Below are 27230 nucleotides of genomic sequence, written 5' to 3'. Positions count from 1 at the left end.
TCCATTGAGAGACGCATAACGTGAACTAGAGAAAATCGAAAATGAAAATAAATCAAAATAGTAATAGCAAAAAAAATAAATAGATAATAATAATAACAACAATAAGTCATACTTTAACCATTCGACCAAATCAGTCTATTGACTTTTGCAGTCAAGATATTTCATCACTAGGGCTCCAGCTGAGTCCTTAATTTTCTTTGAGTGGATTGTCCGTTGTATCGCATTTTCTCCATAGGACACTCATTGTTGACAATGAACCTTAAGAAGAGTTTAGGTAAGTGAACATTTTCACCTACCTAAACTCTTCTATTTTTGTTGTTGTTGTTTGTGATTTTCATTTTTGCTGTTACCCACCCCCCCCCCCACACCCCCATTAGTCAGTTAATTGTGATTCTTTATCTGCTTGTGATGAAGAGGAATTAAAGGCCTACTGAAACCCACTACTACCATCCACGCAGTCTGATAGTTTATATATCAATGATGAAATATTAACATTGCAACACATGCCAATACGGCCTTTTTAGTTTACTAAATTGCAATTTTAAATTTCCCGGGACTTTCTTCTTGAAAACGTTGCGTAATGATGACGTGTACACGTGACGTCACGGGCTGTTATGAATATGAGCGCTGCGCACACACACAGGTAAAAGTCGTCTGCTTTAACAGCATAATTACACAGTATTTTGGACATCTGTGTTGCTGAATCTTTTGCAATTTGTTCAATTAATATTGGAGAAGTCAAAGAAGAAGACGGAGTTGGGAAGCTTCAGCCTTTAGCCACACAAACACACGGTGATTCCTGGTATAAAATGCACGGAGGTGAAACTTTACTATGGATCATAGCGGACATGAATCCCAACCGAATGTCAACCAGCAGGTTTTGGTGAGAAAATTGTGGTTAAAAAGTCGCTTCTTACCGGATATCAACTGAGCTTGTGCCTCCCGTACACCTGCTGTCGACTTCCCTGAGACACTGCGCATCAACACCTGGCTGTGGACGTACACCTCCAACTATCAGGTACTGTTAAACTCACTAAAACACTAACAACACAATAGAAAGAAAAGGGATTTCCCAGAATTATCCTAGTAAATTTGTCTAAAAACATCGTAATCCGTCTCAATGCAACGCGATTGCAATCGCGTTTTTTCTTTTACTTTTTTTTTTTTTTCTAGTCCGTCGGTGTCAATATCCTCAAACACGAATCTTTCATCCTCGCTCAAATTAATGGGGAAATTGTCGTTTTCTCGGTCCGAATAGCTGTTTTTGTTGGAGGCTCCCATTAAAATCAATGTGAATATGTGAGGAGCCATCAACATGTGACGTCATCATCTGCGACTTCCGGTAGAGGCAGGGCTTTTCTCCAGTTGCGAACTTTATCGTGGATGTTCTCTACTAAATCCTTTCAGCAAAAATATGGCAATATCGCAAAATGATCAAGTATGACGCATAGAATGGACCTGCTATCCCCGTTTAAATAAGAAATTCTCATTTCAGTAGGCCTTTAAGGCAGTACATTGCTACCCACTGTGACATCAATTTAGGAAGGGGCGGGTGGGAGGAAGTGTTATTGTTTTACTTTTATTATTTTTCTGTAATTTTTTATTCTTTATGGCGGGGGGACAAGCAAAGTGTCCGTTTTCTCAGTACCTGTATAAAGACACATTAACCTTCATAAAACTCTCTAACCTTACTATAGTCAGCGAAAGTAAGAATATATACGCAATAATGGTAATAATAAAAAATATATAGGTAGGTACAGGTAATTCATTTGTATTGTCGTTATTTAATATATTTAAATACAAATACATATTGAGTGTTATATTCCTTATTATTCGAAGGATGTGATAAATATTAGGGCTTCTAGAGTGAAATGTTCGATTTACAATTTTTTTGATTCCATTGAACGTGGCATTGTGTCGTCATCGAAGAATAGTCATCTGACGCGGCTCGTCGGTCTGTTCTGATGCTCTTTTCCCGAATTTTCCTGATTCATATTGCTTGTGCATGTTGAATTCAGGCCGGACAAAATGTGAATATATGATAGGTTTTGGTGTGTTTAAGTATGATTGTTTTTGTTACAAAAAGCCCCGGCTAACGTAAACCTTAGCTGTCCATTCCACTTGGATACGTTGATGTGGGCTAGCTTAGTGCCTCAGGATGAACTGCTACCTGCTTTGTTGTACCGTCACACAGTTTATTCAGTGGAATCTCGTATTTTACTCCACGTTGTTACCACCAAGGGCTTCGAAGTGATATAGCCAGTTCCTACAACATAAAGTAAAGGTAATGTATTATTGTAATGTGTTTACTATCTGTGTGTAACACTGGTTCTCAAATGGGTTCAACATTTGATATCGATCCGATACAAGGTAAATACAGCACAAAGTATCGACAATTATTGTCGATACTTTTGTCTCGAAATTCTTCCAAGATTTTTCTCACGGGTTTTAATCAAAAATAAAACACAGGACAAATGTTTTGTTTGGTTTTCAATCAGATAACGTACCAAATTCATTAAGAAAATAATGTGACAGTATAAGCGATACAATTATTTGTATATTTCATTTTATGAAATAATACGAATGCAGCTGAGATAAGCTCCAGCGACCCTGAAAGGGACAAGCGGTAGAAAAAGTATGGATGGAAATAAAACCTAAATAAAGTTAATAGTGTAAAAAGGACCATAGGCTCTTATTCATATCTGTTGGCTATTGAGTCCAAAAGCCTTTGGAGTGTTTATGAATATAATAGTATTAACAACAACACACAAACAGATATACTTTTTAAATTAAATGGTAGAGAATGACAACTACTTATCTCATATATATATATATATGTAGTGGGCAGGCTGTCGCTAGGATTGATACCAAGGGCAATAATAGCATTCTGATATAAGTACTTGTCATTCTTTGCCATTTAATTTAAAAAGTATATCTATTTGTGTGTTGTTGTAATACTATATGCAATTAAAAATGATTTAATAGATAGTAGCAAATGTTATTCTTATGGGGCGGTGCCAGATTCAGCGCCTCTCTCCCAAAATTCAGGCGGAGCTGGAGGCTGAGTGAGGACAGCCTGTTTTCTTGTTCGCTTTCCCACAATATAAACAGCGTTATAACTGTAGAAAGATCGAGGGCGAGTTCTTGGTTTCTTATGTGGGTTTATTGTTAGGCAGTTTCATTAACGTCCTCGCAGTAACAACACACAACAACAGCAGTCACGTTTTCGTCTACCGTAGAGCAGTTCGTCTGCCGTAAACAGCAATGTTGTGACACTCTTAAACAGGACAATACTGCCATCTACTGTACGTGGACCACAACACCTCCAAGCAACTTCAACCCTTTACTAATACCCTCCTTCATTCACAACCCATCTCCCCGGATTGTAAATAACCTAATGTAAATAATTGAATGTATTTGTAATGTATATACTTGTTCTTATGCTATCTGAACTCACTATTTTCTCTGCTCGCTGTACATTACATTACATACATTACATACATTACATAGTACTTTATTTATTCCGTCAGGAGAGTTCCTTCAGGAAAATTACAATTTTCAGCACAATCCCATTCAAGATCAGACAAACATTACAGGGAGACAGAACAGGATCGCTGTTAGAAGATTAAAATAAAATAAAAAAAATCGGTCTTAGCCTGGGCCTTGTAGTGGGGGTGCAGACTGAGGCCAAGGGGAAAAAAAAAAATCCTAGTACATATCCTACTAAGAAAGACCTACACTGTTTCAATGTCCATTTCTCTGTTGATGCAATTGTTGATGACTTAAGTACTGATATCAACCAAAGCTACTCATCCCATCCCCCGGATTGTAAATAATGTAAATAATTCAATGTATATACTATGATGATTAACTTGTGTAATGGCTGTATTATGCTGATAGTATATATTTATACCATGAATTGATTAACGTGGACCCCGACTTAAACATGTTGAAAAACTTATTCGGTCGGGTGTTACTATTTAGTGGTCAATTGTACGGAATATGTACTGTACTGTGGAATCAACTAATAAAAGTTTCAATCAATCAATCAATCAATCATGCATATGCAACAATCACATCTACGGCTTTTAGAGAGTGCAGTGCACAACTGCGCACACAACAGCTGTAAATATACTCCTTCCCTCTTAACCCCGCCCCCAACCACGCCCCCCGTTCCACCCCCAACCAAGCCCCCCACCTCCCGAAATCGGAGGTCTCAATGTTGGCAAGTATGCCGTTGTGTCCTTGGGCAAGACACTTTACCCACCTGCTCCCAGTGCCACCCACACTGGTTTAAATGTAAAAACATTAGATATTGGGTTTCACTATGTAAAGCGCTTTGAGTCACTAGAGAAAAAGCGCTATATAAATATAATTCACTTCACTAATTGTAAATTGTGAAATATTCCAAGTGTCGGTCACAAATTAAAAGCAATACTATCCTAAACCCTGAATGTACTTTTTCATATGCACCCATGTACTTTTTCTCATGCATCATTGTTTTCAGTGCACATAGTTTAATTCAGAAATACAATAATTATTTGTTTACAACTGAAGTTAAAAGTTTAAAATTGATATTTAATTGTGAATCATCAAAAGTAATCCACAGCAACCCAATGATTAATCTGATTAAAACACGTAATGGTTTGACAGCATTATTTTCTATGTATTTTTACTTTTGAGGTTTTTTTTTTTATTCATGTTACAATAAATAACAGCATATAGCTTCTCTGGTAATGGGGTACTTGGCTGAAAAAATGTTCCACAGAGTGAAAAAGGTTAAGAACCACTGCTTTCTGACATCTCTACATACCTTTTGTTTGTTCTTGTATATTCTATAAACAATTGTGTTCTCTTTTCAGAGATGGAGTGTCAGAGTTCAGACCTTACCTGTCCCATATGCTTGGAATGCTTCAAAGTTCCTGTCACAACTACCTGTGGGCACACGTTCTGTCAGAAGTGCATCACAGTTTATTGGGACAAAACGTCTAACAATAGACCTTGCTGCCCCACCTGCAATCACAAGTTTGACATCAGACCTATTCTTAAGTGTAATGTGGCCTTGTCAAGTATCGCTGAAGCTGTAAACAGCACCAGGACATCATACGGCGATGGTGGGAGCGAAGATGCCGAATCCGTGCCCTGTGATCGCCATAGAAAGCCACTTGTTTACTACTGCACACGGGACAAAATTTCAGTGTGCTGCGAATGCGCCATCTCGCAGTGTGAGGGCCATCACATGGTTCTGTTGGAAGTAGAAAGCAAGAGACAAAAGGTACGGTTCTGTTTTACTTGCAATTTTAAAAATCATGCAAAAGCTTGAAGAGTCGTGCCACATTAATCATAATAATAATAATTTACAATGGGAAGAAATAAATAACTTTGATGTGGGCAATACTGTGTTATGAGAAGTAATGGAAAGTATAAAAATATTTCACTACCTTTCTTTGTATAGTGTTCTGTAAGTGTCCTATTGAAATGTCAAATACTGCTCACAACTCCAACAACTGCATTTATCTGGGCATTGCTATCATGTCATGGTTTATTAACCAGAAAGAAATCGTGCTAAATATCAGCTAAGGTTTGTCAGAGTGTACTTGGAGTGCATGTACTTTTCCCCTTATACAGTGTGAGTCTCACACTATATAAAGGGATAATTGTAAATATTAAAGTGTCTTACTTTGTCAATGGGTTTTCTGGGCAGCGGTTACTGGAAGAGAAGAATGAAGAGATGGCAAAACTCATTGAAGAAACGGAGGAAAGTATTAACAACCTGACTGAAAATATGGACAAAGCTAAGGTAATTGTCAAATGACATTAAATGAAAATTCCTATTTTTTAGAAGGATGAATGGAAGGTAAATGTTTGCAAATCTGCATATAAAAACACGATAACATAAAATAAGAAGAAAACTTTGGTTAATAAATACCTCTGAACTTGACGTATTAATGTAACATAATTTATTAATGTAGTTGTACAAACCCCGTTTGGGAAATTGTGTTAGATGTGAATATAAACGGAATACAATGATTTGCAAATCCTTTTTAACCCATATTCAATTGAATGCACTACAAAGACAAGATATTGATGTTCAAACTCATAAACTATTTTTTTTTGCAAATAATAATTAACTTAGAATTTCATGGCTGCAACACGTGCCATAGTAGTTGGGAAAGGGCATGTTCACCACTGTGTTTCGTCACCTTTTCTTTTAACAACACTCAATAAACGTTTGGAACTGAGGAAACTAATTGTTGAAGCTTTGAAAGTGGAATTCTTTCCCATTCTTGTTTTATGTAGATCCTCAGGGAGACAGGTTTGGACTGCAGGCGGGCCAGGAAAGTACCCGCACTATTTTTTTTTATAAAGCCACACTGTTGTAACACATGCTGAATGTGGCTTGGCATTGTCTTGTTGAAATAAGCAGGGGTGTCCATAAAAAAGACGGCGCTTAGACGTCAGCATATGTTTTTCCAAACCCTGTCTGTACCTTTCAGCATTATTGGTGCCTTCACAGATGTGTAAGTTATCCATGCCTTGGGCACTAATGCACCCCCATACCATCACAGATGCTGGCTTTTGAACTTTGCGTCGATAACAGTCTGGATGGTTGGCTTCCCCTTTGGTCCGGACGACACAATGTCGAATATTTCCAAAAACAATTTGAAATGTGGACTCGTCAGACCACAGAACACTTTTCAACTTTGCATCAGTCCATCTTAGATGATCTCAGGCCCAGAGAAGCCGGCGGCATTTCTGGATGTTGTTGATAAATGGCTTTCGCTTTGCATAGTAGAGCATTAACTTGCACTTACAGATGTAGCGACCAACTGTATTCAGTGACAGTGGTTTTCTGAAGTGTTCCTGAGCCCATGTGGTGATATCCTTTAGAGATGGATGTCAGTTTCTGATACAGTGAGGGGGGTCACGGTCATTCAATGTTGGTTTCCGGCCATGCCGCTTACGTGGAGTGATTTCTCCAGATTCTCTGAACTTTTTGATGATATCATGGACCGTAGATGTTGAAATCCCTAAATTTCTTGCAATTGCACTTTAATGATTATTTGCAAAAAAAAATGTTTATCAGTTTGAACATCAAATATGTTGATTTTGTCGCATATTCTACTGAATATGGGTTGAAAATTATTTTATATTTATATCTAACACAATTTCCCAACTCATATGGAAACAGGGTTTGTAGTATGCAGTTGGGGATCGTGCCAAAACCTGCTTATATTTTGGTTAGTTGAGCTACATAAGAGAGACAAAATACACAAAACACCCCTTACAGCAAAATGCAACCACAATATTAAATATACTTTTAGATAGCGGAGGGATATTTAACATGCGGCCTGGGAATGACACCATATGGGCCCGTGAGTTCATTTCAAAACTCGTAAGGAAAACATTTTTGCAGCAAATTCCTAAAAACACAAGAGTGCTCCACTTTGGCAGATTCTTTCTTTGACATTTGAACCTCCCAAAGGCCAGTGGACACCTGTATTTTGCACAACATTTTTTTTTGCAAAACATGGCTATTTCAGAGCAGCACGGTGTAACAGGGGTTATTGCATGTGCCTCACAATACGAATGTCCTGAGTAGTCCTGAGTTCAATCCCGGGCTCGGGATCTTTCTGTGTGGAGTTTGCATGTTCTCCCCGTGACTGCGTGGGTTCCCTGCAGGTACTCCGGCTTCCTCCCACCGCCAAAAACATGCACCCGGGGATAGGTTGTTTGGCAACACTAAATTGGCCCTAGTGAGTGCATGTGAGTGTGAATGTTGTCTGTCTATTTGTGTTGGCCCTGCGATGAGGGTGAGACTTGTCTAGGGTGTACCCTGCCTTCCGCCCGAATGCAGCTGAGATAGGTTCCAGCCCACCCTCTGACCCCAAAAGGGACAAGCGGTAGAAAATGAATGGATGGATGGCTATTTCAGAAATGTGTAACCAATAAAAAATAGACTATGTCCATTGCAAATGATGCTGCTTGTCAAAATAAGACTAATCGTGAAGGGTGAAGTTTGTCCTGAAATATAGCATTAACTTTGTAAATACTGTATTTTTAATAACACATTGTCAGAATGACCAGAGACATGTCAAAGTACTTGTAAGAATATCCTCTACAGCAACTGTGAAGCTCCAGAAATGAAACATATTGTGTATGAGCAAATATGTACAAACGTTTGTAGTAGCAATGAGCAATCTCATGGTGGTTGGTAGATCATCACTATTTTTTACGACTCTTTTTTAATTTTTATTTTAGGGCGTTAGCGGCAGGTAGATAATTTATTTAATAATATGTATTTTATTTTTAAAGTGTGTGCACGCATCTATCCAAGCGCATTTCTTTTTTAAATCCCAATCAACAGGAAATTAAACGCACATGTTGGAGTGCCACTTGCCACTCCCTGTCTACACTCCTATTTAAATAATTAAAATATATTTAAATTAGCCATGCATCTGAGATCCCACACTCTGCACAATCAGAAAACACAAATTTAATTGAGGAAAATGAAGGAATTCACAGACAAGAAGTAGGAGGGGCTTCTTGCTGAAGTGAAGGAAAGCCCGAATATACTTTTTGGCACATTGTCCTCTGACGTTTCTAGTGAACAAAATAGGACTGAGTAGGAAAAAGTGTGGCCTCAGTTTGGCCCTGATTAAGAAGTGGTTGATTAATGAGCCTTTTGTTTGAAATTCGGAAGTGCTGTTGTGCGTGGCTTTGTATCAATATTTGCCTGAATTTATTAGACTGATTTATTTTTATACTGTTCCTCAAGGGGGAAAGATAACATTCATATTGTACTGTATTTCTGTAACTGTTTGTAAAAAAAAATAAACATGCTAGCATATCAAAAAGGATACGAAAGACCTTTGACTGTTGTTTGATTAGTCAATTCATTATTACAACTCCTAACAACTTCCTGCAGTAGTTGTTGCATGACACAGGGCCTAATTTACTATGATCTAAATACCTTCCGCTAAACAGCGTTTGCAAGCTATATAATAGCGTGTACTAATAGTGGACGTGTCATACAGTAAGACTGTGCGTGCAATTGTAAAGTGGTGCAGACCGCCTTATTTAAATGAGGATTTTGTCACCACGGAGACACTTATTGCACATTCATGTTATCATGCTCCTACCTGTGTTTTGCTGTTTTTAAACAAGCTGAAGTCATGTACCACATCTTATGGGCATTTTAGAAGCAGTCCTGTGCTCAAGACGCAACAAAAAGAAATGGGCTCAGAGAAGTCAACAGGTGTCATCAATCAAAATCATTTACATGAAGTTAAGAGGCCATGCCATGAAATGAATTTGATTTGATTGTAACTTTTCTACATCACCAAAATTGATAATGTATGTAACTGTTTATATACTTTTGACTCAGCACATTTGGTCCCATTTTCAGTAGACCCATAATAAATTCATAAAAGTACCAAACTTCATGAATGTTTTTTGTGACAAACAAGTATGTGCTTCAATCACTCTATCACAGAAAATAAGAGTTGAAGGAATTATTGGAAACACAAGACAGCCATGACGTTATGTCCTTCATAAGTGTATGTAAACTTTTGCCCACGACTGTAAATATACTGTCAATATTGCGTAACATCTGTACACCAATATAGAACACATTATACATGTTCTGGTACATACCTATGTAGCACACCTGTATATTTGTTCCTAACGCACCGGTTTACTAAAAATGCATCTGTTTATATCCCTTAAGTAACTCACGTATAATTATTCCCACCTGTTCACTTACTGTATATGGTAATTCACTGTATATTGGTAGTTTAATTTATTACATATGTATATTGCACTTGCTTCTCTTGCATTTCTGATTAGATGCTAAACCACATTTCAATGGCTTGTATTTCTACATGTATAAATGACAATATACTGGAATTTAATTTAATCCAGTATTGCTGGAAAAATGTTTGCACTGAACTCAGGATTGCATTTTTTGGTATAACCCCACTGCATTGCAAAACCAATAGATTGTAATCAAATTCCCTGGAAATCAGACAAGGCCCCATTGTTAATGCAATGGCAAAAGGAAGTATAGTCTTTCTTGCCATTGGAGATGCTCTGATACAGCCTTTTCGCAGCACAACATAAATCTTTGCGACCTGAAACCCTTTCACAAAATTTGTGAATACCTTTTCTTTCAATGGATGAATGAATCTATAATAGACTATAATACATTACATTGAAACATGTCTTTTTTATTAGAGAAGACCAAGTGATAGGTTAGGGGGTATTTTGTTATCATATACAAAAAGTGAATTTTAACCGTATGTTTCTACTATGAAAATTGATCAATGAAATGTTAAAAATAAGGTAATGAAACATATCCTACAATAACGTAGTACCTAATATAGCATTGTGGTTATTTTTGCTCTAACCAGGAGACATTTCAGCAGACATCCAGTCGGGTAACAGCCAGGTTTTCCACTCTGCTAAAAGTCCTGGTTGACCGACAGGAGGCCATCGAGCTCTTCATTGAGAAGCAAAAAGAGGCGGCCATCTCTGAGGCGCAGGCGAGGCTCTCTGAACTGGAGGAAAGCGCTCAGAAGCTGAGAGCGAGTCAGGCCCACATAGTGAATATCCACAACCGCTCTGATATTGAACTTATCAAGGTTTGGACCGTATGTTGTATGTTGAATATCAAGTTGTTGTATTCAGACTGTTAGTGCCAGTAAACAGTGGTTTCCACGGATAAATAAATACATACCGGTACTTAAAGGCCTGCTGAAATGAGATTTTCTTATTTAAACGGGGATAGCAGGTCCATTCTATGTGTCACACTTAATCATTTCGCAATATTGCCATATTTTTGCTGAAAGGATTTAGTAGAGAACATCGACGATAAAGTTCGCAACTTTTGGTCGCTAATAAAAAAGCCTTGCCTCTACCGGAAGTAGCAGACGATGTGCGTGTGACGTCACGGGTTGTAATGATAAATGTGTTGTACTTGTATAGCGCTTTTCTAACTTCAAGGTACTCAAAGGACTTTGACACTACTTCCACATTTACCCATTCACACACACATTCACACACTGATGTAGGGAGCTGCCATGCAAGGCGCTAACCAGCACCCATCAGGAGCAAGGGTGAAGTGTCTTGCTCAGGACACAACGGACGTGACGAGGTTGGTACTAGGTGGCGATTGAACCAGGGACCCTCGGGTTGCGCACGGCCACTCTTCCACTGCGCCACGCCGTCCGCCGTTGTAGGGCTCCTCACATCCTCACATTGTTTATAATCATAGCCACCATCAGCAAGAGCTATTCGGACAGAGAAAGCAACGATTTCCCCATTAATTTGAGCGAGGATGAAAGATTCGTGGATGAGGAAAGTTAGAGTGAAACACTAAAAAAATGAAAAGGCGACGGCTCCAGGTGACGGCAGTGGGAGCGATTCAGATGTTACTAGACACATTTAATAGGATAATTTTGGAAAATCCCTTATCTGCTTATTGTGTTAATAGTGTTTTAGTGAGATTATAAAGTCATACCTGAAAGTCGGAGGACTGCGGTGACCGCCAGTGTCTCTGAGAGAAGCCAATGGAGGAGCCAAGATCACAGCTATCTTTTTGACAACTGCAGGAGGAGGTCGCATAATCCACTCAAGTCTCCGGTTAGAGCCGACTTAATATCACAATTTTCCCATCCTAAAACTTGCTGGTTGACGTAGAGAAACATGTTCGCTTGACCGCTCTGTGTTAAAGCTTCACAACAAACGAAGAAACACTGGCTGTGTTTCGGTTGCTAAAGGCAGCTGCAGTACACCGCTTTCCACCAACAGCATTCATTTTTATAGTCTCCATTATTAATTGAACAAATTGCAAAAGATTCAGCAAAACAGATGTCCAAAATTCTGTGTAATTATGCGATAAAAACAGACTACTTTTAGACGTGAGAGGTGCTGGGAGTACATGTCCGCTCCAACCAATAACGTCACAAGCACGCGTCAACATAAGCGTCATCATTCCGCGACGTTTTCAACAGGATACCTTGCGGGAAATTTAAAATTGCAATTTAGTAAACTAAACCGCTTGTATTGGCATGTGTTGCAATGTTAAGATTTCATCATTGATATATAAACTATCAGACTGCGTGGTCGGTAGTAGTGGGTTTCAGTAGACCTTTAAGATTCTTAATTATTTCAATGCTGGAATGGTCGTGAAAAACAATGTCCTCCCTATGGTGGCATGACAGAGAGCCACTGCTTTACAGTAATGTAACATTTTGGAAAAATTATCCCAGGGTTATATGTAGTGTGTTAAAGTAATTGCTTTGAAACCCGAAAAAACACATACAATTACACCGTATTTTTCATTTTTGTATGTTCATTCAGGAATCAACGCTCATAGAAGTTCCTTGCCTCAAGAAAACCTCCACAGACATAACGCCCATCCTGCAGGATCGAATAAGTGGCATCATGGAAGTCCTGACTCGAGTCTCCAAGCTGGTGATTGAGGACCTTGATAGAGCTGTCTGCACTGCTGTGGGTCACGACAAAGACGGTAAGCACAGACAACTGGCCTCTTTCTCCCTTCGGTCTTTGCTGGGTCTTATTACACCTCTCTCTACCAGGTTCTCCTCAGGAGAAGAGGCCCATTCTTGCGGTGGTTCCCAGTCCAGCTGCTGCATGCCGTCCAGGTGGAAAGGAGGGCCTCAGTGCTCGTAGGTTCTTAACATTTTTGCATCACTTCTGGCAGGGTGTTTCAGAGAATCGGGGCTAAACTGAGGAATGGCATCTTGCAAGATCTTAGGTTACAACTGAATATACAGTCGTGGTCAAAAGTTTACATCCAGTTGCGAAGGACATATTTTCATGGCTGTCTTGAGTTTCCAATAATTTCTACAACTCTTATTTTTTTGTGATTGTGATTGGAGCACATACCTGTACTTGTTTGTCACAAAAACATTCATGAAGTTTGGTTCTTTTATGAATTTATTATGGGTCTACTGAAAATGTGACCAAATCTGCTGGGTCAAAAGTATACATACAGCAACATACATTTTCAATTTTGGTGATGTAGAAGAGTTACAATCAAATCAAATTAGCTCCATGGGATGGCCTCTTAACTTCATGTGAGTGATTATGATTGACGACACCTGTTGACTTCTCTGAGCCCATTTAAATACGGCTCTTGTAATGCAGTCTTTAGACACGGTTACAAACGCGACGATGGGAAAGTCAAAGGAACTCAGCACAGATTTGAAAAAAATAATCATTGACTTGAACAAGTCAGGAAAGTCACTTGGAGCCATTTCAAAGCAGCTTAAGGTCCCAAGAGCAACTGTGCAGACAATTGTTTGTATAAAAGGGACGTTTTTGTCATGAAAAAGGGAGTTTTTTGTGGTTTGTGCACTAATTGTAAGTGTATATTGTGTTTTTTATGTTGATTTAATGAAACTTTTTTTAAATTTTTTTTTTAAAATAAAAATTAATAAAAGATTATTCTGCGGCCCGGTACCAATCGGTTGGGGACCTCTGCTCTAGACAACTGTAAAACTCTCCATCAACGTTTCGTATACACACTGCTAGTCTATAAATAATGCAGTAACAGACACGTTCATAACAATGTAGTATTTTCAATGTTTACCATATTTTAATAATTTTAATCAATGCTGGACTGACTTCTTCCTTGCATTGATTTCCTGTTCCATAGCAGCGCACGTCCGACAATGTGTGTTTCTACTTCGGATACAAAATGCATGTGTGTGTTCTAATCATGGCAGGCCTGGTAACAAACAACAAAGACAACTATTTTTTGGACAAATGACGATTCACAACTTTGCCATTTTGAACCTGAATGAACGGAGTATGAACTGCTGGTTCTAGATGCAAGTACGAAAAAGAGGGTGAAGCGTTGGAGCAGACGGAAGCCGATAGCATGAAGTGAAAGCGACTCGAAAATGCAAATTTGGACTTTGGAGACAAGTTATTTCGACATAAATGGCATGCTTACCCCAAATAAACCAGAAAAAACGTCCCCGGCCAGTTGAACCAAAGAGACAACTGTCCATCGAGTGAATCACACTTTATATTGATCATGATACATGCAGTACATCATGCTTGTATTATGACGGACAGCATATCCTGTCTGGCTAGCTGTGTAAAAAAAATCATGAAATGCGGGCTAATACTTTACAGATATTGTAATATGATTTTTCATTTTTTTCAGTCAGTACAGATTAGTGTCATGTAACATTGTGGTGTGCATTACAAACTCAAATGCGTTTCGTGCTGACCTAGAAACTGGCTTTCAGCTTAGCTTCCGCAGCTAATACCCTAGCACGCCGATGTGTTACTACAATAGAAAAAGAGTTCCTCAGTTTTCGCTCTTACAATAACATTGTCGCTACAATTTGGTTATCATACAGGTTACGGAACATAAATAAAGTATTGTTGCCGGTTTCTGAATGCTTTTTTGAAGGGATTTAAAGGTAGGATTGATTTCTCCCAGTTGCTGCATTGCTAGCCACCTAGAACGAGCCAATTTTTACATGTTACAATGCAAAAAAAAAGAAAGTAACTTTTCTCTTCTTGTTTCTCATGATTGTAATTGTTGGGCAAAAAAAAAAAGTGACCCGAATAAGTTTTTCAACTTGTTTAAGTCGGGGTCCACGTTAATCAATTCATGGTACAAATATATACTATCAACATAATACAGTCATCACACAAGTTAATCATCATAGTATGTACATTGAATTATTTACATTATTTACAATCCGGGGGGTGGGTGGAGAGCTTTGGTTGATATCAGAACTTCAGTCATCAACAATTGCATCAACAGAGAAATGTGGACATTGAAACAGTGTAGGTCTTACAGTAGGATATGTACAGCCAGCAGAGAACATAGTGAGTTCAGATAGCATAAGAACAAGTATATACATTAGAAGTACATTTGAGTTGTTTATAATCCGGGGAGATGGGATGTGAATGGAGGAGGGTATTAGTAAAGTGTTGAAGTTGCCTGGAGGTGTTGTTTTAGAGCGGTTTTGAAGGAATATAGAGATGCACTTACTTTTATACCTGTTGGGAGTGCATTCCACATTGATGTGGCATAGAAAGAGAATGAGTTAAGACCTTTGTTAGATCGAAATCTGGGTTTAACGTGGTTTGTGGAGCTCCCCCTGGTGTTGTGGTTATGGCGGTCATTTACGTTAAGGAAGTAGTTTGACATGTACTTCGGGATCAAGGAGGTGTAGCGTATTTTATAGACTAGGCTCAGTGCAAGTTGTTTTACTCTGTCCTCCACCCTGGGAGTTTGTTGTGTCTTCACTGTCCTTCGCGGGAGTCTCGAAGCCAGGGAAACAATCCAAGTTAGAATGTTTTATATGCAGTGAAAATAAAATTTGCTTTTCACTGTAAATTGTCTGTTAGTGGTCCTCAGATTAATCCTGCAGGGCAGAAGTTCCAAATCTCAAAGTGTCCACAGTTCTGCCCACACCCTCCAATCATTTGTGGCAGCTTTGGGGTACTTTGAAGACTGCCAAAAACTTCCAATTTGTCGACAAACCAGAGCAACACTTACTCCAATCAGCAGATGTCCTGTTGTCATAATATTTGTATATTATTTTATAACATGTTCTGGTTTATAGCCCTCAATTACAGAAGGTTTAGCAGGCTGAATTTTACACTTCATTAATAAATAGAGAAGGTTAAGACATTGTCACACAATTAATTTGTACAACATGTAATATATGGGACGGCGTGGCGCAGTGGAAGAGTGGCAGTGCGCAACCCGAGGGTCCCTGGTTCAATCCCCACCTAGTACCAACCTCGTCACGTCCGTTGTGTCCTGAGCAAGACCCTTCACCCTTGCTCCTGATGGGTGCTGGATAGCGCCTTGCATGGCAGCTCCCTCCATCAGTGTGTGAATGGGTAAATGTGGAAGTAGTGTCAAAGCGCTTTGAGTACCTTGAAGGTAGGGACGGCGTGGTGCAGTGGGAGAGTGGCCGTGCGCAACCCGAGGGTCCCTGGTTCAAATCCCACCTAGTACCAACCTCGTCACGTCCGTTGTGTCCTGAGCAAGACACTTCACCCTTGCTCCTGATGGGTGCTGGTTGGCGCCTTGCATGGCAGCTCCCTCCATCAGTGTGTGAATGTGTGTGTGAATGGGTAAATGTGGAAGTAGTGTCAAAGCGCTTTGAGTACCTTGAAAGTAGAAAAGCGCTATACAAGTACAACCCATTTATCATTTATTTATTTAAAAGCGCTATACAAGTACAACCCATTCATTCATATAGACTACCAGAAGCATTTATTCTGGTAGAAATATCACAGATGACATTACCAAACATTTTTGACAATGAAACCATGATGGTAATACATATTTTGTGTTATTAATATGTGAAAGTGGAATTTAAACATGGACATGTAACTCCTCTACTCTGAATACAAGTGCTCCTACAGCAGGAATTACAATTCTGTGGATGATACACCAATGCACTGCAGCTCATATGTTTATTTTTATTAAAACCGTGTTTATGTCCTTTTTTGTGTTGAGCTGTTTAAAAAAAGTATACAGTTTGAAAAACATTTCATTAAAGCAAACAAATTGTCCATTCATGATTTTGAAAACTTGAAAATGATCTGTCTGTGATGAGGTGGCGACTTATCCAGGCTTCAGCCCCGAGAGGGAAAAGCAGTAGAAAATGGAAGGATGGTTGGAAAATGATCTGTCTATTGTACACTTACTGATGATTAAAAAAATATATATCTGTGATTAATTGTAAGTTAACTATTAACAAAATGTGATTTATTGTGATAAAATATTTTGTCCTTGTTTCAATACATTGGCACTGACTGCATCAAAGCCGATAATCATTACCTCTGTCTTGTCTATGTTTAGCTGCAAAACTTTTGTACCATACTGTTTTTCATATCACAACCTTTGTGGCCTGTCTTCTTCATTACAGACAGATGCTCTTTGACCTTTGACCCCCACACAGCCAATGGCAACCTGCTTTTGTCCCAAGAGAACCGAAAGGCAGAGCACTTGACTTCCAGCACTTCCACTTCCACTGTCTTCGCGCACGAGTCCCGCTTTGATCATGCTTGGCAGGTGCTGTGCATCCAAGGCTTCCGACATGGCCAACACTACTGGGAGATGGAGGTGTCCAAACCGTGGGCCTACCTGGGGGTACGTATTGCCTTTACATACTTGAAATATTTAGCACGATAACATACACATGTTAATCACAATCACAATTTTGAGTATATTATATGCTTGGCTGCATATAAAATCAAGCCTTTTTTTAACATTCTGTGGCGACATTAGAGCAAGCGGCTCTTCTTTTAGTCCCGTAAAGTGGCTTCCGCCCATGCCAGAGGCCTGTCTGTATTGGTACAGACCTCCATGACCCCATCAACCACCTCGCCAGCCAGCAATAACAAACATTCCGTCTGCGCAAATGAATAAGCGAGAGTGGAAAGACAAAATCATCTAAGTCAAAAACAAAGCATGCTCGTTCCATATTACATCATTATGCGCAATATAATAAAGACAAATGAAAAGTCACAAAATTAATGCGATTGCATCGTTATTTAATTATAGCCAGCCACTGGGTGACGGGCAGAGTGACGGCTAAGTGTTGACTCATGACAAAAAAGGTATGAAAAAGAAATATCAAAACTGTCTATATTTAGAAATTAAACCGCATCACTTTTTTTTTCTCAAGACTTTTGTGAATCCGCTTTTCCTACTTGACGATTTGGCAAACAGAAAGCTGAGAAATGATTGTGTGTTTTTGTTCATCTCAGGTACAATTCTTACAGTGAAGTTGACTTCCCATTGTTTTTTTAATAGATATGCACCAACTTAGCTCTCTAAAACTTTTTTCTGAGCACCTGTATTCTACGATCCGTGTATTTGCCTTCTCCATTGTAGACATTGTTTTCATTTGGGATGTGCCAATTTTTTGGCCACAGATCAGTATCGGATAATATTTGTATGTGATATGTACAAAACACAAAACCAGTGAAGTTGGCAAAATGTGTAAATCGTAAATAAAAACAGAATACAATGATTTGCAAATCCTTTTCAACCTATATTCAATTGAGTACACTGCAAAGACAAGATACTTAACGTTTGAACTGGTAAACTTTGTTATTTTTTGCAAATATAAGAATTGGGAATTTGGAATCATTTGGAATTTGATGCCTGCAACATGTTTCAAAAAAGCTGACACAAGTTGCAAAAAAGACTGAGAAAGTTGAGGAATGTTCATCAAACACTTATTTGGAACATCCCACAGGCTAATTGGGAACAGGTGGAAGCCATAATTGGTTGTAAAAGCAGCTTCCATGAAATGCTCAGTCATTCACAAACTAGGATGGGGCGAGGGTCACCACTTTGTGAACAAATGTGTGAGCAAATTGTCGAACAGTTTAAGAACAACATTTCTCAACAAGTTATAGCAAGGAATTTAGGGATTTCACCATCTACGGTCCGTATAATCATCGAAAGGTTCAGAAAATCACTTCAACATTGAATGCCATCCATCCATCCATCCATCATCTTCCGCTTATCCGAGGTCGGGTCGCGGGGGCAGCAGCCTAAGCAGGGAAGCCCAGACTTCCCTCTCTCCAGCCACTTCGTCTAGCTCTTCCCGGGGGATCCCGAGGTGTTCCCAGGCCAGCCGGGAGACATAGTCTTCCCAACGTGTCCTGGGTCTTCCCCGTGGCCTCCTACCAGCTGGACGTGCCCTAAACACCTCCCTTGGGAGGCGTTCGGGTGGCATCCTGACCAGATGCCCGAACCACCTCATCTGGCTCCTCTCGATGTGGAGGAGCAGCAGCTTTACTTTGAGTTCCTCCCGGATGGCAGAGCTTCTCACCCTATCTCTAAGGGAGAGCCCTGCCACCCGGCGGAGGAAACTCTTTTCGGCCGCTTGTACCCGTGATCTTATCCTTTCGGTCATGACCCAAAGCTCATGACCATAGGTGAGGATGGGAACGTAGATCGACCGGTAAATTGAGAGCTTTGCCTTCCGGCTCAGCTCCTTCTTCACCACAACGGATCGATACAACGTCCGCATTACTGAAGACGCCGCACCGATCCGCCTGTCGATCTCACGATCCACTCTTCCCCCACTCGTGAACAAGACTCCTAGGTACTTGAACTCCTCCACTTGGGGCAGGGTCTCCTCCCCAACCCGGAGATGGCACTCCACCCTTTTCCGGGCAAGAACCATCGACTCGGACTTGGAGGTGCTGATTTTCATTCCGGTCGCTTCACACTCGGCTGCGAACCGATCCAGTGAGAGCTGAAGATCCCGGCCAGATGAAGCCATCAGGACTACATCATCTGCAAAAAGCAGAGACCTTGAATGCCCGTGACCTTAAATCCCTCAGGCGCTACTGCATCAAAAACCGACATCACCACATGGGCTCAGGAAGACTTCAGAAAAGCACTCTCAGTAACTAAAGTTTGTCACTACATCTTTAAGTACAAGTCAAAACTCTACTATGCAAAGCGAAAGCCATTCATCAAAAACACCCAGAAACGCAGCCGGCTTTGCTGGGCCCAAACTTATACAAGATGGACTGATGCGAAGTGGAAAAGTGTTCTGTGGTGATGAGTCCACATTTCAAATTGTTTTTGGAAACTGGATGTCGTGTCCTCCAGACCAAAGAGGAAAAGAACCATTCGCATTGTTATAGGCGCAAAGTTAAAAAGCCAACGTCTGTGATGGTATGGGGTGTATTAATGCCCAAGGCATGGGTGACTCACACATCTGTGAAGGCACCATTATTGCTGAAAGGTACATACAGGTTTTGGAGCAACATATGTTGCCATCCAAGCAACGTCTTTTTCATGGAAGCCCCTGCTTATTTCAGTAAGCTAATGTTAAGCCACATTCTGCAAGATTGGCCTGCCTGTAGTCCAGACCTGTCTCCCATTGAAAGTGTGTTGGGCATTATGAGGCTTTAAATACGACAACCGAGCTGCTTCTCTAAGCTAATAATGATCACTTCCATTAGATATGGCGTAGTGGATAGAGCGGCCATGCCAGAAACCTGAGAAGTTAAGTTTCTTACAAGTATCATCCCTGCAGGACGAGGAATAGCTAAACATGATTGGCTGAGCTGCGCTATACAGCAGCAGCGAGTCTCCTCAAACCCACCCCCTCCCTCTGTTGCAAGTGGTGTGATATACGTACTATGTCTAATATGTGTGCCTTGCTATGTTAAGTTTTTTTCCTTGGACTTAGTCTGGACCCCTCCTGAGGGTCTACTCTTAGACTGATATTGATATTTTTTTTACTCCCCCTCCTCTCGCCCAATGTTACCCTTTTCTGACCTTTTTAAGGAGCGCCGTAAAAATGGCTGATCCGTTGGCGGTCCCGTCTTGTCTCCCTGTAACGTATGTCTACTCTTAGCGGGACTTGTACCAAAAAAATCTATCTCGTTGTACTTGTGCAGTGACAATAAAGATCCATTCTATTCTATTCTATTCACTACACACCGTAGCTCACCGGCGTCAAAATGTAAACAAACACCATTGGTGGATCTACACCTGACATCCACTGTAATGATACCAAGTACAGTACCGTATCTAGTTAATACTACTATGATTACGTCAATATTTATTGGCATCACAACATCTTCTTTCGTTTTTTAGAAATCTGTATTATATTTATAAACTCAGGAAATATGTCCCTAGACACATGAGGATTTTGAATATGCCCAATGTATGATCTGTAACTACTTGGTATTGGATTGATACCTAAATGTGTGGTATCATCCAAAACTAATGTAAAGTATCAAACAACAGAAGAATAAGTGATTATTACATTTTAACAGAAGTGTAGACAGAATATGTTAAAAGAGAAAGTAAGCAGATATTAACTGTAAATGAACAAGTATATTAATAATTAATTTTCTACCACTTGTCCTTAATAATTTTCACAAAATAATACAATCACAAATGACACAATATGTTACTGAATATGTCAGCAGTTATATTTGGAGCCTTTGTTTGCTTACTTACTAATAAAAGACAAGTTGTCTTGTATGTTCACTACTTTATTTAAGGACAAACTTGCACCAAGAAACATATGTCGTTGTGTGTCTGTGAGGCACTTGTGATGAAGGGCTGTATGACTAAAATGTGATTGAAGACATGGCAGGAAGGATCAGTGTTGTCTCTACATATAGCAGGTATTCAGCCCCCCTTGAAAGTTTTAATGAATGAGATTGAGAATGGAATGCTAATACAGTTTTATCTTTAACAGCCTGGGTTTGAAGGTGGCTGAAATGACTTCATGACATCCATCTCCCATCGTCCTCAGGTCACCTACGTCACCATCCCCAGGAAGGAGAAGGGCAAGAGGTGCATGCTGGGTATGAACGATCTGTCCTGGAGCCTGCAGCTGGACGAGGAACAGCTCAGCGCATGGCACAACGGCCGCAAGGAGACCCTGGCCGGACAGCCTAAGCACAGCCGCGTCGGCATGCTGCTGGACTGCGAGGCGGGGACACTCACCTTCTACGGCGACGGACATGTCAGGCTGCACGCCTTCCACTGTACTTTCACACAAGAGCTCTTCCCCGCCTGCTGGATAGGCGAAGGCGTCAGCATCACTCTGTGCTCCACATGAGATGCTGAAGTCGCCGCAACTTTTTTTGCCTTCTTCTTGAATCTGCTTGTTTTCAAACAGATTATTCCAGTCATGGTGGTGGAGGACGTGAAGTTGGGTCTATCCAAACAAAAGGCAGACGACACTTTGAACTGATCGTCTGTCGATTAAAGGAAGTGAGTGTGAATTGATCCCGCTAACAAACGGCCATGTTACAAAAGTAGTGTTAGGATTCCTGCACTACTTGAGCCAGAAGTGTCAGGTGTACATCTCTACTTGTATTATCTTTTACAATACAGGCTCTTTCAAGACTTCGATTTTCTTAAAAGCATTTTGTAAAATTTACCTTTATTCTCTTAAATGTGGAGATGGAACCTTAAAGCAAACCAAGGGAAGGCGGTGTGTCACGTTTACTGATCGTACCCTTTTTTTTAGACTTCAATCTCCTGTTTGAGACAGATGTCAATCAACATTCTTAGGTTGTTATTGTAATTGTCCTGTTCAGCTGTTGGTCATGTTAAGCTTTTGGGATTTTACATACAACACTTGAAAAAAATTGGCAGACCGGGGTGGTGGTTCCTCTCTTTAAGAAGGGGGACCGGAGGTAGGTTCCACCTGTCGTGGGATCACACTCCTCAGCCTTACCGGTAAGGTTTATTCAGGTGAACTGGAGAGGAGGCTACGCCGGATAGTCGAACCTCGGATTCAGGAGGAACATTGTGGTTTTCGTCCTGGTCGTGGAACTGTGGACCAGCTCTATACTCTCGGCAGGGTTCTTGAGGGTGCATGGGAGTTTGCCCAACCAGTCTACATGTGTTTTGTGGACTTGGAGAAGGCATTCGACCGTGTCACTTGGGAATTCCTGTGGAGAGTACTCAGAGAGTATGGGGTATCGGACTGTCTTATTGTGGCGGTCCGCTCCCTGTATGATCAGTGTCAGAGCTTGGTCCGCAGTGCCGGCAGTAAGTCAAACACATTTCCAGTGAGGGTTGGACTCCGCCAAGGCTGTCTTTTGTCACTGATTCTGTTCATAACTTTTATTGACATAATTTCTAGGCGCAGTCAGGGCGTTGAGGGGTTCCTGTTTGGTGGCCGTGGGATCAGGTCTCCTCTTTTTGCAGATGATGTGGTCCTGATGGCTTCATCTGGCCGGGATCTTCAGCTCTCACTGGATCGGTTCGCAGCCGAGTGTGAAGCGACCGGAATGAGAATCAGCACCTCCAAGTCCGAGTCCATGGTTCTCGCCCGGAAAAGGGTGGAATGCCATCTCCGGGTTGGGGAGGAGACCCTGCCCCAAGTGGAGGAGTTCAAGTACGTAGGAGTCTTGTTCACGAGTGAGGGAAGAGTGGATCCTGAGATCGACAGGCGGATCGGTGCGGCGTATTCAGTAATGCAGAAGTTGTACCGATCCGTTGTGGTGAAGAAGGACCTGAGCCAGAAGGCAAAGGTCTCAATTTACCAGTCGATCTACGTTCCCATCCTCACCTATGGTCATGAGCTTTGGGTCATGACCGAAACAACAAGATCACGGGTACAAGCGGCCGAAATGAGTTTCCGCCGGGTGGCGGGGCTCTCCCTTAGAGATAGGGTGAGAAGCTCTGTCATCCGGGAGGAGCTCAAAGTAAAGCCGCTGCTCTTCCCCATCGAGAGGAGCCAGATGAGGTGGTTCGGGCATCTGGTCAGGATGCCACCCGAACGCCTCCCTAGGGAGGTGTTTAGGGCACGTCCAATCGGTAGGAGGCCACGGGGAAGACCCAGGAAACGTTGGGAAGACTATGTCTCCCGGCTGGCCTGGGAACGCCTCGGGATCCCCCAGGAAGAGCTAGACGACGTCGCTGGGGAGAGGGAAGCCTGGCTTCCCTGCTTAGGCTGCTGCCCCCGCGACCCGACCTCGGATAAGCGGAAGAAGATGGAGGGATACTTGAAAAAAAAATTTAAGATATTGGGATGAATAAATTTACAACACGTGTGTGAATTTATTAATATATTTTCTGTCAGTTGTAACTTATTGATGACATTCTAAACTCAGCCGCCACTTGCCTCTGAGAAACTTGTTTGAAATGTGTCAAAGTTAACGCGGTAACTCACGCGATTAATCTGCAAAAAAATTATTGCATTAATCATGTATGAACAAAGATTAATCGTGCAATTTATTTTGACTGTACATGCTCCTTTACATTTAATGTGGATGGCTATCTGAGAGTTGTTACATCTGGAAAGTATTCACAGCAATTCACTATTTCCACATTTTGTTACATTACAACCTTATTCCAAAATGGAATAAATGATTTTTTGTCCTCAAAATTGTACACACAATATGCAATAATGACAATTTGAAAAAACGTTTTTAGAATTTATTTAGCAAATGTATTTAAAATAAAATTTAAAAAAAATCACCATTAAGCTCAAAAGTGAACACCGGTGCATTTTGTTTCAACTGATCCTCCCCACAGCTTAATTGGAGTCCATCCATCCATCCATCCATCCATCCATTTTCTACCACTTATTCCCTTTGGGGTCGCTGGTGCCTATCTCAGCAACAATCGGGTGGAAGGCGAGGTACACCCTGGACAAGTTGCGACCTTATCGCAGGGCCAACACAGATAGACAAAATTCACACTCACATTCACACACTAGGGCCAATTTAGTGTTGCCAATCAACCTATCGCCAGTCCACTTGTGGTAAATTCAGTAGTTGGACATAATTTTTAAAGGCACAGAAAAAGTGAAACGCCGTGAATACTTTCCAGATGCACAGTATGAGGTGACTCAAGACAGGTGTGCTTTTTGGCAAATTTCACTTCAAAATAAAGCCAGACTGTTCTTTAAATAACACCACTACCAAAGGTTGAACAAACAAATGACATACATTCATGTAAAACATTCTAAAAATGTTCCTGTATGACATTAGGACAATAAAATTGCATTTTTGTCGAAATATTGGGGTGTTTTTTTACAGATATGAACGCAAGTAATTTACTGCAATTAATCAAAATGCAAAAACTGTTAATGTGGTTTAAATGTGTAATTGTTTGGCATCATTACTTTAAATACCAATCCTCATTGGACATTTATGAATCGTCTCATCATGGGTCACACACCTGCAATGAAATTTGCTGTTTAGCTTCTTAGATAACAGCAAGTTGTGCAAAAAGTGGTAAAACATTTAAGGAGGTGAAATTCAGTTTAATATCCCTAACTTTTTGTGAGAGGGTGATGTGTACATATAAATATATATATCCATCCATCCATCCATTTTCTACCGCTTATTCCATTTCGGGGTCGCGGGGGGCGCTGGCGCCTATCTCAGCTACAATCGGGCGGAAGGCAGGGTACACCCTGGACAAGTCGCCACCTCATCGCAGGGCCAACACAGATAGACAGACAACATTCACACTCACATTCACACACTAGGGCCAATTTAGTGTTGCCAATTAACCTATCCCCAGGTGCATGTCTTTGGAAGTGGGAGGAAGCCGGAGTACCCGGAGGGAACCCACGCATTCACGGGGAGAACATGCAAACTCCACACAGAAAGATCCCGAGCCTGGATTTGAACCCAGGACTGCAGGAACTTCGTATTGTGAGGCAGACGCACTAACCCCTCTGCCACCTATACACACATATATACACACACAGTATATATATACTGTATATATATATATATATATATATATATATATATATATATATATATATAACACTAAATTGGCCCTAGTGTGTGAATGTGAGTGTGAATGTTGTCCATCTGTGTTGGCCCTGCGATGAGGTGGCGATTTGTCCAGGGTGTACACCGCCTTCCGCCCGATTGTAGCTGAGATTGGCACTAGCGACCCCGAAGAGGAATAAGCGGTAGAAAAATGGATGGATGGATACATATATATATATATATATATATATATATGCATGTGTAGGTTCGATTCAATATCGATTCTTGGGGTCACGATTCAATAATATATTGATTTTTTCAATTAAACGCGATTCTCGATTCAAAAATGATATTTTTCCGATTCAAAATGATTCTGTATTCATTCAATACATAGGATTTCAGCAGGACCTACCCAGTCTGCTGACATGCTAGCAGAGTAGTAGTTTTTTTTTAAAACATTTTATAATTGTAAAGTAAATAAATATAAATGATAAATGGGTTGTACTTGTATAGCGCTTTTCTACCTTCAAGGTACTGAAAGCGCTTTGACACTAATTCCACATTTACCCATTCACACACTGATGGAGGGAGCTGCCATGCAAGGAGCTAACCAGCACCCATCAGGAGCAAGGGTTAAGTGTCTTGCTCAGGACACAACGGACGTGACGAGGTTGGTACTAGGTGGGGATTGAACCAGGGACCCTCGGGTTGCGCACGGCCACTCTTCCACTGCGCCACGTAATGTTTTATCAACTGATTGCAATAATGTAAGTTTGTTTTAACTATTAGACGAACCAAAAATATGACTTATTTTATTTTTGTGAAAACATTGGACACAGTGTGTTGTCAAGCTTATGAGATGCGATGCAAGTGTAAGCCACTGTGACACTATTGTTCTTTTTTTTTATTTTTTATAAATGTCTAATGATAATGTCAGTGAGGGATTTTTAATAACTGCTGTGCTGAAATTATAACTAATATTGATACTGTTGTTGATAATATTCATTTTTGTTTCACTACTTTTGGTTTGTTCTGTGTCGTGTTTGTGTCTCCTCTCAAGTGCTCTGTTTATTGCAGTTCTGAATGTTGCTGGGTCAGGTTTGGTTTTGGAATTGGATTGCATTGTTATGGTATTGCTGTGTATTGGTTTGTTAGATTGATCAAAAAAACTAAAAAAATATTTTTTTAAAAATGAAAATCGATTCTGAATCTTACAACGTATTGGAATCGATTTTTTCCCACACCCCTAGTATATATATATATATATATATATATATATATATATATATATATATATATATATATATATATATACACACACATACATACAGTATATATGTATATATATATATACAGTATATATGTGTATATATATAGATATATGTGTGTGTATATATGTATATATACATATATATATTAGCTGAGTGGGTAGGGGTATATATATATATATATATATATATATATATATGTATATATATATCCACTCAGCTCGTTTTCTCAATGTTCCACTACATTGTATGAACTAAAATGTTGTTGCTCATCTGAGCAGGCTTAACCAGTTCATGCTTACAGACTTCAGTAAGATGGGACAGCTCTAGTCCAAGGTCCTGGTTCAGGAGGGGACACAGGGATGGCTGGGCTGAAAGTAGAGTGAGGTAGGCGTCCATGTCACAGTTCTGAACAGAGAGAGGACACCACCTATCATTTCATCTCAGTCCTTCCTAAGAGATTTGATCCTTTACCACAGTGGTTCTCAAATGGGGGTACGCGTACCCCTGGGGTACTTGAAGGTATGCCAAGAGGTATGTGAGATTTTTTTTTTTAATTCTAAAAATAACAACAATTCAAAAATCCTTTATAAATATATTTATTGAATAACACTTCAACAAAATATGAATGTAAGTTCATAAACTGTGAAAAGAAATGCAACAATGCAATATTCAGTGTTGACAGCTAGATTATTTTGTGGACATGTT

At 40.3% G+C, this 27230-nt stretch overlaps 1 protein-coding gene across 2 annotated transcripts; it reads left to right on the top strand.

The window, feature by feature from the left end:
* The first annotated feature begins 1895 nt into the window (after positions 1 to 1895).
* On the top strand, positions 1896 to 24543 carry trim65 (tripartite motif containing 65). 2 transcript variants are annotated; one of them, XR_009807865.1, is made up of 9 exons: positions 1896 to 2284; positions 4863 to 5275; positions 5705 to 5800; positions 10413 to 10643; positions 12364 to 12532; positions 12603 to 12692; positions 16941 to 17164; positions 21318 to 21781; positions 22727 to 24543. XR_009807865.1 is itself a non-coding variant. In XM_061908807.1 (8 exons), exons 2-8 carry the CDS (start codon positions 4865 to 4867, stop codon positions 21624 to 21626), a joined length of 1530 nt encoding a protein of 509 aa, XP_061764791.1. In that variant the 5' UTR covers positions 1896 to 2284; positions 4863 to 4864; the 3' UTR covers positions 21627 to 24543. The 2 variants fall into 2 exon arrangements, 1 of the variants encoding a protein (XP_061764791.1); XM_061908807.1 differs by having other exon boundaries at positions 21318 to 24543.
* Positions 24544 to 27230: the final 2687 nt, after the last annotated feature.

This window comes from Nerophis ophidion, linkage group LG08, assembly GCF_033978795.1.
Source record: "Nerophis ophidion isolate RoL-2023_Sa linkage group LG08, RoL_Noph_v1.0, whole genome shotgun sequence".
NCBI classification, from domain to species: Eukaryota; Metazoa; Chordata; class Actinopteri; order Syngnathiformes; family Syngnathidae; genus Nerophis; species Nerophis ophidion.
Note: the sequence above shows the minus strand (reverse complement) of the source record. Positions and strands in the feature narration are given on the sequence as shown.

Excerpts from the sequence above, each read along its gene's own strand:
- trim65 (XM_061908807.1), top strand. The coding sequence starts at position 4,865 with ATGGAGTGTCAGAGTTCAGACCTTACCTGTCCCATATGCTTGGAATGC. Across the intron at positions 5,801-10,412 it reads AAAATATGGACAAAGCTAAG|GAGACATTTCAGCAGACATC; the intron begins GTAATTGTCAAA and ends TGCTCTAACCAG. Across the intron at positions 10,644-12,363 it reads CTGATATTGAACTTATCAAG|GAATCAACGCTCATAGAAGT; the intron begins GTTTGGACCGTA and ends ATGTTCATTCAG.